General features: G+C 43.9%; 1 protein-coding gene across 6 annotated transcripts in view; it reads right to left on the bottom strand.

Annotated features, from left to right (window-relative positions):
• The window catches only part of PTPRG (protein tyrosine phosphatase receptor type G), a 725,670-nt gene that overhangs the window by 280,890 nt on the left and 428,495 nt on the right, over window positions 1-16,285 (bottom strand). For all 6 annotated transcript variants that reach the window (XM_067755032.1, XM_067755034.1, XM_067755031.1 and 3 more), the window contains one exon: window positions 14,066-14,214. In XM_067755032.1, coding sequence (XP_067611133.1) covers window positions 14,066-14,214 — 149 coding nt within the window. The remainder of the gene's footprint in view (window positions 1-14,065; window positions 14,215-16,285) is intronic.

The raw sequence follows: 16,285 nt of genomic DNA, 5'->3' as shown, positions 1-16,285 counted from the left end.
CCAGGCCTTGTTTTCTGATGGCAGAACTAGGGGGGAATACCTTTTGCTTCTCGACACCTGACTCAGAGGGTCCCTGGAGGGACTGAGGGAATCTGATTTGGAAAAACCTCCCCTGAATTATGTGAAGCAGAAGAGGCCCTGGGTGGCATCTGCTGCTGCCCTGCGTGCTGTGCCCGAGCTGTAACCAGCTTCTTGAGCAGAGTCGGCTTCTGCTGGTCCTGGTTGCATTCTGGGCTCCCAAAGACTAAGTCGATTTTTTGTTTGATGAGACTCCCTTCACAAACATCAAGACCCACTCTCACACTCTCTCCGCACTCCACTGTTCATTCTAATCACCTGCTCTCTAGATGAGGCCAGCTCACTGATGGCCAGATCTGATTACTACTGGATTGGGGGCCTCCCCACAATCCACACCCTCAATCACACTATATCTAGTCCTTCCTCCTCCCACAGGAAGTGTCTCATCCAGCGGTGTCCACCTGTGTTCGCTCAGAGTTTACCTCCTTTGTACCTTTTTTTTTTTTTTTTTGGCCACGCCGTGTGGCATGTGGGATCTTAGTTCCCCAACCAGGAATCAAACCCGTGTCCCCTGCACTGGAAGCGTGGAGTCCCACTGGACCACCACCTTTGCATCTTATTCCAAGTGATGCCTGGCTCTTTGCTAGCTACCACAGGAGTGGGATCTGGTGAGCTTTACGAACGTGTCCAAAAGAGATAAAACTCACATTTTGTTCTTTTCCTTATATTAGCATTTGAAGAGGCAGCAATACCTTAACTCAAATGGAGGAACTTCAGGATTTCAGGCACCTTTGAGATTGACTTGCTGATGTGCAACCACTCAAAAAGACTGGCCTACCGGAAAGCGGGGGGGGGGGGGGGGGGGGGGGGGGCACCACCCCCAGGTTCTACAAATCACTTGTTTTGTTTAAACTCCAAATCCAGTGCCTACTTATGTCACAGGATTTTAGTAAACTCTGCAAAGAAGATAGAGCATGTGAGCATCTGAGCACAGGGGAGACGCACGGTGTTCACAGGAGCGTTTTATTGGAACATAGCATTTTATTGGAACGTAGAAAAACAGACATTCAATCAAGCTTTTCTGTTTAGTTTTGGTTTTATTCATTTACTATTAATTAGGAATGAGTGGAAATCACTTGAACTTGGTTTTGGAAAATTTAAAAATGCCCACTTGATTTTGATGTAAATTCCAGTTGAGATTCTCGCTGCCAGTCTCTCAGGTGGCCTAAAGTCAAGGGGCTTGTTTATCTTACTATGAAATTCCCAAATGCTCATCACAGTGTCTGGGTCTCAGTGAACACAGAGGAAGGCACTGGTCTGGGACAGGGTGAGAGTGGGGCGGAGGAGAGGAACCTGGCAACCTCATAAGCCTTGGGTCTGGGCACCGGAGAACCCTCTAGCGAATGAGCTGGCAGAGAAATGCAGCACTTAATTCTCAGGGCGCCTGCTTTCGTTCATGAATGAAACCGATAATCTCAATCTAAAATTCCCAAGGGCACACCTTTTAACTCTGCTACAGTAATTGCTCATGTACATATTAACAGCTCTCAAAAACCTGGACCTCATTGACTAATTGGAACAATCTGTCTTGTAGCTATAATGATTCTTAATATAAGAGCTCCACTCTGGAAGAACAGACCTTAAAAAGATCATTCTTCTGAGCGGCACGACTCACCCTCAGCCTCGCAGCATGAGGCAACAGAATGAATGTGTTTATTTAGGAGTAACTAATTTATCTGGGTCTTTCACATCCTTAATACAAGAAGTAGTTTGAGGGGAGGATCTGCTTCTTTCAATGTCCTTTTTATGAGTGAATTGTAACTTTTTATTCTTGGGGATTAGACTCCCTTACCCTTTGAACCACTGAGAGGACAAGATGAAGATTCAATATAAGGATGTTGGTTTCTTCATACATATTACTGCTCACCCTTTTATGGGACCATATCCAGCAGCAGCCTAGATGCAGCAGGGAACATGACGGACAGACCCCTCTCTCCTCCAGAAGCTTACATGCAGTGTACATGGGTGGGGGAGGGGGAGTGAGTTAATAGACAAGTAAACAGGGCTTCCCTGGTGGCACAGTGGTTAAGAATCTGCCTGCCGGGCTCCCCTTATGGCACAGTGGTTGAGAGTCTGCCTGCCGATGCAGGGGACACGGGTTCGTGCCCCGGTCCGGGAAGATCCCACATGCCATGGAGCGGCTGGGCCCATGAGCCATGGCCACTGAGCCTGCGCATCCGGAGCCTGTGCTCCGCAACAGGAGAGGCCACAACAGTGAGAGGACCTCACACTGCACGTACTGCAAAAAAAAAAAAAAAAAAAAAAGAAAAGAATCTGCCTGCCAATGCAGGGGACAGGGGTTTGGGCCCTGGGCCAGGAAGATCCTATATGCCGCGGAGCAGCTAAGCCCGTGCGCCACAACTACTGAGCCTGAGCTCTAGAGCCTGCGAGCCACAACTACTGAGCCCGTGAGCCACAACTGCTGAAGCTCACGTGCATAGAGCCTGTGCTCCACAACAAGAGAAGCCACCGCAAAGAGTAGCCACTGCAATGAGAAGCCCGCGCACCGCAACTAAGAGCAGCTCCCTGCTCACCGCAACTAGAGAAAGTCCACGTGCAGCAACGAAGACCCAACGCGGCCAAAAATAAATAAATAAAATAAATAAATTTATAAAAAAATAAATAAGTAAATCAATAAGCAATTTCAAAAAGTGATAGGTGCTGTGAAGAAAATGAAAGTGGGTAACAGGAAAGAAAGTGGCTGAGTTGGGAAGGGAGACAGCGTGCAACTGATAACGGGTAGGATCAGGGAAGGAATGAGCTACGAGAAGCGATAAACAGGGAGAGAATATTCTGGACTGAGGAAACAGTCAGTGAAAATGGGGGGTCGGGGAGTAGGAGCCAGATCAAGTAGGCTCTGCATGGCGAGGCCGGATTTTGGAATTTGTTCAACATGGGATCAGAAACCGGTGGAGGATTTTTTTTTTCTTTTTTTTTTGTGGTACGCAGGCCTCTCACTGTTGTGGCCTCTCCCGTTACGGAGCACAGGTTCCGGACGCGCAGGCTCAGTGGCCATGGCTCACGGGCCCAGCCGCTCCGCGGCATGTGAGATCTTCCTGGACCGGGGCACGAACCCGTGTCCCCTGCATCGGCAGGCGGACTCTCAACCACTGCGCCACCAGGGAAGCCCCTGGTGGAGGATTTTAAAGAAAACAATGTAATGCAATTCAAGTGTTTACAAGAAAACTTTGGTTACTGGATAAGGAGTGGACTGTTGCAGCGGCAAGATGGACCTGTTAAGAAATTATAACACTGGTCAAAGTCAGAGACGGTGATGGCTTAAACCTGGGTGGAAATAGTGGAAAAGAAAGTAAACGGATGGATTAAGGATCTGCTGCCTCACGGAAGGAGAGGATTCACACATAATAATAATGGGAATACTGAATAAGCTCTTAGAATGTTCCAGTCCTGCTGAGAGCACTTTACATCTATTAACTCAAATGAAGCCTTCCACGATGGGCTTTGTTTTTATCATTGTCATGTTTAATCATTTCCCCACGCTACATTCTTCCCTAGTGTATAACATATAGTATGTAATCAAAACTGGTATATAATACCTATTACACAAGTACAATTTGAAGATGACATAGAGATTTAAAAGAATTTTTAAAAACTGAATGAAATGCGATAAAATACTACAGACTGTTCAGTGACCCACAATTTTCTCTCCTCAAATTGTTTTTTTTCCTAACCAAGAAATACAAATTTTCTAAGATAACATCAATATCATACTTCGTCTCGATTGATACGCTCTTCCCTCAAAACAACCAGAATTCAACCTCTTCCCACTGTCCCCATCTCTGGCACATGCCAACATCATCTCTCTTGAAATATTATAATCATCTTCTGACGTCTGTTCTCCACGTGCAAGTGCAGCCAGAAGGATCCTTGTAAAATATAAGCCAGATAGCGCCGCTCCTCTACTGAGAACATTCCAAGGGCTTCCCATCTGGCCTAGAGTAAAAACTACAGAGCTTCCCATGGTCCACAGGCCTCATATCATCGGAACCTTGACTATTTTGCTGACTTCGTTCCTATCACTCTGCCCTTGCCTGCTCAAGCAGGAGAGGCAGGCTTTGGCCTCAGGGCCCTAGCACCTGCTGAAATAAAGGTCCCTTGAGGCCAGGGCACTTTCTGTCCCATGCAGAGAAGGCTCTGTTCACCAACTGAACAAGCAAACACTGTTGATAATTTAGAAACTAAGGCAGAGTGTAAGGAAGTCATTTGAACATTTATATAGACGGCATCCAGACACAGAAAAGGACTCTCTGTGGAACTACCTGACACTGCCTGTCCCCGTGTATTCATTCCCTTCATCATTAGTCCCGCAGGAGATACAAATAAGAAGAGTTCCATGGTCACCTGAGTTGGGGAGACTCCAGTTAAATGAAAATTATGCAGGTTTCTCTACTGGAATATTTCTCAAGAGTTTTACTGTATTGGCTTATTATCAATCTATAAGAGGAAGACATATCATGCAGCGTTTCCTAAACATATCTGACGACAGATCACTTTTTACACAGAGCATTGAGACCCACTAACAAGAACCTAGAAAACAGACTAGGGGCATATTTTTCTAAGGGCGCTACCTACGTATAGTTATGATATTGCAGCCCACACTTACGCTGCCAGAAAATAAATACAAATAAATAAAGTGATGAAAAAAGAGAAAGAAAAAAGAAGACAGAGATAGAGACAGGCAAATTCAAAGGCAGAGTCAGGCTGAGAAATGTCAGAAGATCATGGGATGGGTTTCCTTTCACTCAGAGCCTTCCCTGATCAGAGAATGGTGAACAATGAAGCGTCAATTAAGAAGATTCCCTGCACACTGAATTTTTTATAAACCAATGCAGTAAAGGTTTTAATAGGGAAATTCAAAAATCAAAGTTCTGTCTGTATAGAAAGAGCTGGAATTTAGAAGTTATTTTACTATTAACCCAAGTATCTTTCATGTATTAACCTGAGTTTTTTTTACAGCCTTGTCTTCTAAGATATCCTCAAACATTTGAGAGATAAAATTTTATTTTTTTTAACTAAAATAGGGTTTTGGTAACTTTGCCCAGCTGGTCTCCGTATATCGCAGGAAATGTACCCAGAGGAGTATCTGTGCTGCATACAGCGCCAGGCCATACAATCCGGAGACGGAAGGTTTAGGAATCCATTCCCATCCCGTTAAAGTGGGCACTATGAAATTCTATGCCGGGGATTTAAAGGCGAGAGAGGAAATAGACTTCCTTTCAATCTTGACTTCTTTCTATTCCTTATAAATCTTTCCAACTGTCCTTTCTGAGTGACGTCGGCACTACAGAACTTCTTAAAGGCTTTAGATTTAAGATGGCTTGAAACCTTCCTGTTCAAATTTTGACAGGACAAAAGAAAAGTGGAGGTGTGGGGTGGCTTTCTGAGCCAGAGGCCCATAAATCCTCTTGACCTGAACTGACAATACATCTGATCTGGCCGCCTGAGGTCCATCCCTGCCCTCGGCACAAAGGTCTCCCTAACCAGCTCTATGTGGCTTCCCCAGCCTGCAAATGGATCCTGAGAAGAACAGTGTCCAAGGCCCCAGGAACGCACGTTGTGAAAATAAATAATGGGAAACAACCTGAAAGCTTATAAAGGAAAAAGAGAAAACCTGCTCTTCAACAACCAAGTCAGACTCCAATATAAAAGTCAACCACTGATTACCTTTTTTTCTGTTGGAAGAGAAAAAGTGTAAAAATCACCACAGATTCAGCATAAAGATTCCTCTGAGAGAATTTCTGTTAGTCTTCTGGCTGGTTTATTATCTCGGTGTCGTTACTGAGGTCTGGAACCCTTAAGTCTGGCGCGTTTCGGGTACGGTAGCCACAGCTGTACGTGGGTCCTGAGCCTCTGAAATGCGGCCAGTCTGAGTCGGGATGTGCTCTGAGTGCAAAATGCACACCGATTTCAAAGACAGCACAAACAAAAGTGCAGGACATCCCAGTAATAACGTTTCATCTGGGTTACATGTTGAAATGGAAAATTTTAATGTATTTGGGTAAAAATAATAGATGCTTAAAATCGTAACAACGATTATTACTGTATAATATAAATTGTATAGAATAAAATGAATTATTAAAATCATGTCTTTCTTTTTACCTCTTGTAAGGTGGCTAACCGAAAATTTTAAATTACCATGTATGGCTCGCATTCTATTTCCTATCAGACAGCGTTGCTCTTGACATGATAAAAAATAGACTGAAGTGGTCCAGGCAGATAAAATGTGGAGTATTTGCTACAGGTATCTCTACCCAAAGAGCTGATGGCATTTTCTGTTCCCTTTACTTCTCCTCTTTGTACGTTTTACTACTGGTTCAGCCATCTTTGAACATTTGAAGCCCTTTGATTTTTTTTTTTTCCCCTCTCCTATTACACAATAAACAGTGGTTAAGATTACAACAAAAGGGCTTCCCTGGTGGCGCAGTGGTTGAGAGTCCGCCTGCCGATGCAGGGGACGTGGGTTCGTGCCCCGGTCCGGGAAGATCCCACGTGCCGCGGAGCGGCTGGGCCCGTGAGCCGTGGCCGCTGAGCCTGCGCATCCGGAGCCTGTGCTCCGCAACGGGAGAGGCCACAACACTGAGGCCTGCGTACCGCAAAAAAAGATTACAACAAAATTATTTCTACTGCATTGGTCAGTCTAAAAACAACCTATACTGATGACAAGAAAAACAATGAAATAACTTATCAAATAAAATGAATGATTTTGGAGACAGAGGAACCCAGATTCTGGAGTACTAGTAGTAAACCCCAGCCGAGCCACTCAGCGTCCCTGAAGCTCAGTCGTGCCATCTGTAAGCAGGGTACAGTAAGAGCACCTCTTTCATAAGGCTGGTGAGATCTGAAACATTCCAGACATAGGTAAAGCTTATTAAATGGTGTCTACAGTATCATGTTACAAGCACAACCACCAGTGAGACAGGCTGGGACCTGGGACCCTTTACTGCAGTGCTTGCTCCGGGACAAACGTCTCCTCAAGCAACAAAATACAAAGAAACGATAAGGGTCTAGAAAATGACTTCATGCATGCAGCAGTCCCAGTCGGGGCAATGATGAACAATAAGATACCAAAGGGTCAAAACCCAACTGCCACTTCTGAGATGCAAGAGCACAAGCAGGGTATTGCATATGAACCCTGTAGACAGCGCCACCGAGGGGGCAGGCAGACCACCAACGCCACCCCTCCAGCCCGATCAGCCCCCCACCCTCACCCCATTTAAGGAACCAGCCTGACCTCCTAGGGCTCCCTCAGGACCAGTCCCAGTAAAGGCTTGCCTGAATTACTCACGTGGCCTCTTATCAATTTCTATTCCTTCAAGAGTCCAAGGACCCGAGTCGGTAACACCAGCCCCACCCTCCAACACCACCACGGCCCCCTAAGCCTGCTTTTTGGTTATACAAGCCCCGCGCCCCGCCCACTCATGGGGTCTTCAAGTTTCTATATTGAGAATACCTCCAATTTAACCAAGTTTCTTTTCAGAGGGTGTCATCTGCTCATCTGAGATTCTCAGTACGATCCAAACAGTTACCAGCGCCCCACATGTTGGTGACACACCATCAAACAGTCCTGAGTCAAGTTCACATCTCAGGATGACTGTGTGTGACGAGAACTGTCAGACATCACGAAGGGACCAAGGCTGCTTCCGCCTCACAAAACCCGCTCTCTGGCTTTGTACAATCAGGCATGCACTGCTCCACTGAGCACACTCTAAGTACTGGGGCCTACTCAAATGTTCTTCTTTTTTTTTTTTTTTTTTTGTGGTATGCGGGCCTCTCACTGTTGTGGCCTCTCCCATTGCGGAGCACAGGCTCCGGACGCGCAGGCTCAGCGGCCATGGCTCACGGGCCCAGCCGCTCCGCGGCATGTGGGATCTTCCTGGACCAGGGCACGAACCCGTGTCCCCTGCATAAGCAGGCGGACTCTCAACCACTGCGCCACCAGGGAAGCCCCCAAAGTTATTTTTAATAGAAAAAGTCTCAATCTTCCTTCAATGACAATGACTTCCTTCAATTAGTTTTCTCTAATGACAAAGCAATATAGTATTGAGTTCAGAGACACCAAACAATTGTTTTGTGAACAAGCCTTCTTGGTTTTATAGTTTTCAAAATAATGGAAATCCAGATCATGATTGGTGTTCTCTGAAAACATTTTTTAGAACAGGACTCCATTTCTTACAAGGAATATGGGTTAAAGGAGGAAAGGAGAAAGTTATGAACCTCATTTCCAAAAGAGTGATAGTGCTAACTTACACTGGTCACGTGAGTTTGGAAAAACACTGATTTAAATACAGTCAAACAGATTTCCTCAATGGAGGACTTCTAAAAGCCTTTGGTATGCCGATGCATAAAGTAAATCTTCAAGAAGGCATTTCATATGGCAACCTTTATTTCCAGCAGAAAAGCGGGGATACACGAACGAGCGCCAGGCAAACTGCACTCATCCCCCTTAGTCCTGTACTAGAATGTCACTCCACTGAAGCCAGGACTTAATGTGGCAGCTCGATCCCTAGCTGGACTGGTCCACCTCTGAGTTGCGCAGTACCTGCCATGCTTGCATGAGCGGAGAGAGGGTGACACGGGGTGAGGCCTCTGCGTGTGTCACAAGTGCATAAGCTCACCTGGGACAGGGAAGGCAGATGCAGGTCACCTGGACATAACCTAGGGGTCCAGTGCAAGACAACCATCTAACTGGAATGTGACAGAAGCACTGGAAGAACCAAGATCCAGTTCACAAAATGAAAAGCAAATCATTAGTCTGACTCTAGGTAGGAAGGTAGGGGCTGGACAGACAGGAGGGAATACAGAGTCGGTGGAGGTAACATACCCACAGACGTGGATACTGAAGGCAACTGCAGGCTCAAACAGAATGTTCAGTGGGAACCAATCACGGAACAAGTTCAGTCTAACACTAGCAGCTTCTTGGCCCCTGGACAAACCTTAACTTGGACTAAGAATGTTGTACAATACCAGGACAGAGCAGAGAGCAGGGTGAGAGTAGTACCCAGACATATCCAGCCCAGCAGGGAGACAAATAATTCAGTGTGCTTGTGTCATGAGTGGTAATAACCTTCGCTCTTTGGAACATGAACAAGCAGTGCCACGCTATGGACCCAGTTTTTAAAACACAGGTGTTCTGTTATTACTGATATTTATGGTGCAAAAACTAATTCAGCAGTAAAATCTGATGTGAAGAAATGTGAAGCTACGTTGAATATTGATATTTCCCCCTTAGTGTGAATATTCATCCGCATGCTGCAGAAATATGAATGCATTCAAGGGGTATAGGCCCAGACCCCACTATGTGTCTTCTGTAAATATAAATGGCATATGCACCATCATGCCTTTCTAAAAACGATTCCGAATTCTAAAACATCTGGCCTCAAGGGTCTCGCCTAAGGGACTGCAGACCTGTACCATATGGTAGCGTGTGCATGGTACATATTAGGAAAAATGTATTTTCTTCTACTCACTTGCTAAGATGCTCTAAACTGAGCTGAAATGAACCAGCTGTGAGTTTCACTGGAAAGGGCACACACAATTAATTTGGATCATTTAAGCTTACTGAAGACTTCAACTCATAAAGCACCAGTAAGTCTGAATCAACAACTCCTGGATCTCTTATTGTAATAAACAAGATTTTAATTACCTCAGACAACAAGCATGCAATGAACCTCTACCTTAATGGAGCTCTCAGAGGGTTTTATCTGGAGGTTTCTGTATGCACTACCTCCAACTTCAGTTATCAGTGGAAATACCGCATGATTCAATTCCTGTTAGTGTTACATGAACCCTTATTTAAAACAGGGAATAAGTGTGGGGTAGGGAGAATATTTAGGATAGGGTAGTAGCCGTCACAGATAACTGTGGTTGGACAGATAATACAAAGAGGAGTGGCCACAGAAGAACTCAAACAGGACTACTATTTTAATCACAGGAATATTTTGAGCCTTTTGACTTTAAGGATGCTTAATCACATCTGCAAAGTCCCTTTTGCCATGTAAAGGAATAAATACATTCACAATTTTCAGGAATTAGTGAGTGGACATTTTTTGGGGGAGGGGTATTATCCTACCTATCAAAATCCCCATTGATCTCTCTTTACTCCTTAAATGTACCAAGTATCACCTGTCTCAGGGCCTTTGCACACCCCTGTTCTATGGGCAGGCTCCAATTAATCTTTTCCCTCTTAATAAGTATCTGTCTCCACCAAGGTCTTCTGTCTCATGACAAAACGTCCCTCTCCTTCAGAGACTATATCACAACTGATATTACACAGCTGTTTATGGGACTCTTCGGTCAGTTTCTGTGTCATGACTAGAGTATAAATATCGTGAGGGTGGGACTCTCTTTCCTCTTCAGCTTTGTAACCCAGCACCCACATGACAGAAGGCACTCAAGAAAAATTTGCTGCTAGACAAGAGATAAAGCTGAATAAATAGGAGGTGAGTGCCTCTGAGGATCCAAAGTGGGTCTAGTCTTCTAGCCTTATCTGATTCCAACTTTCTTTTCTAATTTTAACTGAGCTATAAAGAACGCTGCTATTTAAAGACTTTTGTTTCGTTTTCACAAGGACATTTTTTTTCTACTAGACTGGATGTTGTGGGGTTTTTTTGGCGGTATGCTGGCCTCTCACTGCCGCGGCCTCTCCCGCTGCAGAGCACAGGCTCCGGATGCGCAGGCTCAGCGGCCATGGCTCACGGGCCCAGCCGCTCCGCGGCATGTGGGATCTTCCCGGACCGGGGCATGAACCCGTGTCCCCTGCATCGGCAGGCGGACTCTCAACCACTGCGCCACCAGGGAAGCCCTAGACTGGATGTTTTTAAGTATAGGAACTACAAGGCTGAGTCCAGGATTTCAGCCAGGAAAGTGTGGAGACGTTTAATTTCTCAATGTGTACAAAGTTGTTGTAGATGACCTCAAAGAATTCCTGGGAAGCAGCAAAACCTACAAAGTTGGGTTTGTTGCAATTTACCCTCAAGGAGCAGATCCAGAGTCTTGTGGGGCATATGCTTAAAATTCAACCTGCAGCACTGGAGCACCGAGGGAGCTGGTAAGATACCCAAGGTCATGACTTTATCCCAAATGGAATCGAAAGAAACCAGGACCAGCAATGCTCTGACCCATAAAGCAAGGTACATTTCCTCTCCAAAAGCTGCAAGAGGGGGCTTCCCTGGTGGCGCAGTGGTTGAGAGTCCGCCTGCTGATGCAGGGGACACGGGTTCGTGCCCTGGTCCGGGAGGATCCCACGTGGGGCCCGTGAGCCATGGCCGCTGAGCCTGCGCGTCCGGAGCCTGTGCTCCGCAGCGGGAGAGGCCACAGCAGTGAGAGGCCCGTGTACCGCAAAAAAAAAGCTGCAAGAAGATGGAACAACTTTGCCCTGAGTCTTCTTTATTTAAATCTACTTCAAATGACGCCACATGAGTAAAGGAAGTCTGGATTCCACTAAACATACTGCGTTCTCTACCCTAGAGTCTCCCAATAGTGACACGTTGGCTGGATAATTCTTTGTGGTGGGGCTGTCCTATGAACTGGGATGTTGAGCAGCGTCCCCGGCCTCTATCCACTAGATGCTGGTAGCGTATCAATGCCCACAACAGTGACAACCAGAAACGTCCCCCGAAAACACGTAATGTCCTCTGAGGGGGAGGATACTGTCTCTAGTTGAGAACCAATGCTGTATTCTACCAATCCTATCCCAATCTTCCACAATGACTCTTCTCTGACTCTATATAAAATAAATAATGTCCCCAACGCGGATAGATTACTACATGGTACATTATAATTTTCTCACTTTCATTTTAATTTCTTGAAAAGCATTGTAGTTATGTGGAAAGACATAAACCAAGTCTGAGATGCTCAAACAGTGTAAAAATCTCAGAGAGAGCTGGTGTTAATAAAGAACTCAAATAAAACAATTTAACATATCACAGACATGTCTTCCGCAAAAGTGAGCAACTTTTCTGTGCATATTTTGTAGTTCAATTTGCTCCCGTTACCTTTAATCTCTGAAATTCAAGTTCCTCCACATACAACCACTAAGTAATTTAACATGTTTATCACATTAGAAAAAAAAAAAACAAGCTATGAACCAGATGGGCTTCAATGAAGCACCCAATTAATAGAGGCAGCCTTACCATGTGACATGACTTAGAAGAAATAAATTCGAATAGCTCGGTCAAAAATAAGTCTGGGCATTGTAGCTCCCGTTTGTAATTAGTTTCTGAATTTCATGGCCATCTTTGAGTAAAAAACAAAATGCATTTAAAGTAATAAGTTTTCAAAAGAATATGCATCTAATCTATTCATTTTTCCAGACTCAAATAGGAGGAGACAGGCGTTAGGGACTGTGATTAGGAATGAGGCAGAAGTTCCCAGTTCCTTCCTCCAGAGTTTTTCTTTTCCAAGGCAGCGGCCAAATTAAGTTTTCAAACTTCCAAGCACAGGTCTTTTGTCCGGAACAACATTAACTAAACAAATGGCAACCCATTTCTAGGATAAAGAAGCTTTAGAGCAAAGCTAGCTAGGCATAAATTCTCCCTTCAGCGACACCGCCAACGGGAACTGGCCAGCAGGAACAAAAGAGAAACCCCAAACTTAAAAAAATCTGATCAACTTGGCTTCTAGGAATCAAGTTTTCCAAGTACAAATCAAGCTAAGATTTTTAAGAAATGATTCATTCAGCATAAAAGGAGAAAGAGAGCCCATTAAGTAGAAACTTTAATGTGACTAGGACAGGAAGTCCCAAGGATAGAGGAATCCTAATATGGGAAGAATACTTGATACTGTGAATTTGTCAGCTCAAAACAAGAAAAAAATATGCAGCACTTTCTCAGCATGGTGATCTCTGTTTTCTCAGGCAATCATGGATAAGAAACAAATCGATATGTGAATATAAGCATCTATAAACTAAGAAATACTATTGATTTTCTCCTCTTAAAGGGATTTTTCACCTAAGGTTCAAGGTTGTCTAAAGGATCCATGAACGGGCTTGAGGAGTGAGGGTGAGTGATGAAACCCTACAGATTATGCCCAAATCTGTGTGTACATACATGGATTTTTCTCTATGGAGGAGGATTGAAAGTATTCATCAGATGACCCAAGTAGGTCATGACTTACTAAAGTCACAGAACACTAAGAGCTGTCACTCCATGTTGGAGTACAGCCACAGGTTTGGGTACAAACCCTCTCAGTTCTTCTACAAATCTGTAAAGCTTACCACGTGGGCACCCAAACAATCAACAAATATGTCTGTCCCAAGGAAAGAATATTCACATCCTGATCATGATGAAAGGTACAAAAATAAGGTTAGCAATGGAACAGATGTGTTGTCCCCACCAAAGATTAAAAACGGAGTTTGGAAACAAGCTCCCTCCCTCAGTCGCCAAAAAGATACACATGACCTACTGCACTACCCGTTCTTCACGGATCTTTGAGAAAACTGACTCAGAGGAGGTAAAATGTCAATCCCGCAAAGTTAACAGCGAGTCATACGACCAATGGCCACAGCTGCCTCCTCAACAGCGTGGAGATCACACAAACCTTAAAGCAGCTTCCCTACTGAGAGATGATTCTGAGTCCCCTTCACATATCGGTTACCTTTTCTGTTTTCTAAAGGGTGAAAACGAAGTGGCCAGAGTTTCGTACAGAATGTCACTTTGGAAAGCAGGGTTTCAGAAAGGACAGGGCAAAGAAGCCACATCGAATGAAACAAAGGGTCCGAAATCATCTACCAGGGGTGAGTCTACTCAAACCACGACGCCCACAAGGTCTACATGCTTCACCAGTTAAACAAAGATGAGGAACTTGAGGATGGCTATCTAGCTGTCATGCTGTATATAAAAGATTTCCAGAGACAAAGGCAGGGACAGTACAAGTTTGATTTGCAAGACGACTGGGGGTAAAGACAAAGCATCTCTTTAATGTCAAGACCCAAAGCACAGCTGCCCCTGACATCTCAAGTTTCTCTCACCTCCACAGGGAACCGCCTGCCGTTGATGCTGTGTTCAGAGCCTGCAGAACCATTGCTGTGGCCCCAATGAAATTCCACCTTCTCAGCTTTGAATCTGCCAGGGAGGCCAGCACCGCTGACAAAATAGTCGTCTTTCAGAAGGATGGCAACTGTGTAAAGCAGAAGGGAAACGACAATGAGTTTCAAAACCACACTTGAAAGATTGCTCCTGTGCTTCAAATAAAAGTTCATGATTACATGATGGGAATTACTTCCCATATACCTGTTAGAAAGCAAGTCAAAAACATTAGTCTGAATAAATAAGCACATTCTAGCTGCAGAACGCTCTCAAGAGCCAGTTGACTCTAACTCATGAAAATTCCCAGAGAATGGTCTCAGAATTTCTTAACCATTTCACAGTTGGAAAAACAAACAAACAAACAAAAAACAGACAATGATAGAGTAAGTGGCTCTGAATCAGGGTCTGTAAATCTGCTTGAAGATCAAAATTATTTTTCCTTTTTAAACACTGATTCCTGGGGCTATCCCAAGATTCAAGGTCTGGAATGAGATGGGAAATATATATATAAGTCAGTTGCAGAAGACATGTTTCTTTGATCAGAAAACTTAAGCAAGGCGTCAGGAAATAAAATTTGTAGGTTCTACCAATATTAAGGAAATAACAGTGGGAAAACAGCTGGGATTGGGATTCATATTTGATAATGGTGTCCAGGAAAGTATAGTGAAAATTCTACTCATTAAGTCACTCAAGTAACTGCAGCTAAGTAGATTTACTTTACTATGTCTTTTAATTCTAAGCATAAGAAAATTTTGCTTAGCCCATCCGGAAGAACACATAAGAAGTCCTTAACATAGAAAACCTCAATCAATTCAAATCCTAAATTTCAAAATCACATCTCTCTTCCTTGAAACACGGAAAAGAGAAATCAAGAACAAATAACTTGGGCTGATACTACCAGAAAAATTATTTTTCCAAAAGGAATGTAATATCCAAGTGGATGAAAAAGAGATTTTATTTTATAAGTCATACATTGCCCCCCTTTTTTGTTGTTGTCTAAAGTGAATTCACTCATTCATTTAACAAACACTTATTGGCTGGTGAATACGCATAATGCTCCAACCAACATACCAAATGGCCTGTGATCAATGCGCCAACCAACATACTAAATGGCCTGTGATTGGAAGCTAAGCTCATTTAAGGCAGGGAAAAGCTTTCGTATCCTCATTGTCTCCTCTTCCTAAAGAGATGCCAGTTCAAGCCTTAGAGAGAAATCCTGCATGAAAATTAGGTCTCCATAAAAGACAGGGACTAGACTAATGACCCATTTCTAAAACAAGTGCAATTAGTTTCAGGACTTCTCTGTAAAAAGGGAAGCATAGCTAGTGGGAAGCAGCCCAATAGCACAAGGAGATCAGCTCGGTGCTTTGTGACCACTTAGAGGGGTGGGATAGGGAGGGTGGGAGGGAGACACAAGAGGGACAAGATATGAGGATATATGTTTATGTACAGCTGATTCACTTTGTTATAAAGCAGAAACTAACACACCATTGTAAAGCAATTATACTCTAATAAAGACGTTAAAAAAAAAAAGAGCAAGTGACGGAACCCTGTTTGTAATAATCCCTTTTTACTGCATTCAAAGGCAGTTTTCTCGCAACTTTTGAAAAAGTTACAGTGAACATTCAATTAGTGGGACAGAGAATTAAAGGATAAAATGAAATAAGAGCAAGTGTTTCTCATGCTGATTGAACATGCTATGGCATGTTCCTTTACTGTGTGCTACGCATGGTTTAGAAGAAGGCTTGGCAAAATTTTTCTGTAAAAGGTGAGACAGTAAATATTTAAGGCTTTGTGGGTCCTATGGCCCTTGCTGTAACCACTTAACTTGGTCTTAGTAGCCCAGAAGCAGCCAAACACAATATGTAAATGAATGGGTGAGGCTGTATTCCGATAAAACTTTAGTTATCCACACTAAAATTCGCATATAATTTTCACACGTCATGGAATATTCTCCTTTTGATTTTTTTTCCAACCATTAAAAAACCTAAGAACTAGCAGGAGGGGTTGTCATTTGGTGATCCCTAGAACACAATATATTTTAGAAGACAAACTATTGTGTTAAACCAGTGTTCCAAAGCCCAAATACCTATGAATTAGCTCAGTATTGTCTTTAACACTGTTGATTACTCACAGCTGGTTACAGATTCTATCCATAACAT

This window comes from Pseudorca crassidens, chromosome 10, assembly GCF_039906515.1.
Source record: "Pseudorca crassidens isolate mPseCra1 chromosome 10, mPseCra1.hap1, whole genome shotgun sequence".
Classification (NCBI taxonomy): Eukaryota; Metazoa; Chordata; class Mammalia; order Artiodactyla; family Delphinidae; genus Pseudorca; species Pseudorca crassidens.
The sequence above is the reverse complement of the archived record's forward strand: the minus strand, read 5'-3'. Positions and strand labels throughout refer to the sequence as shown.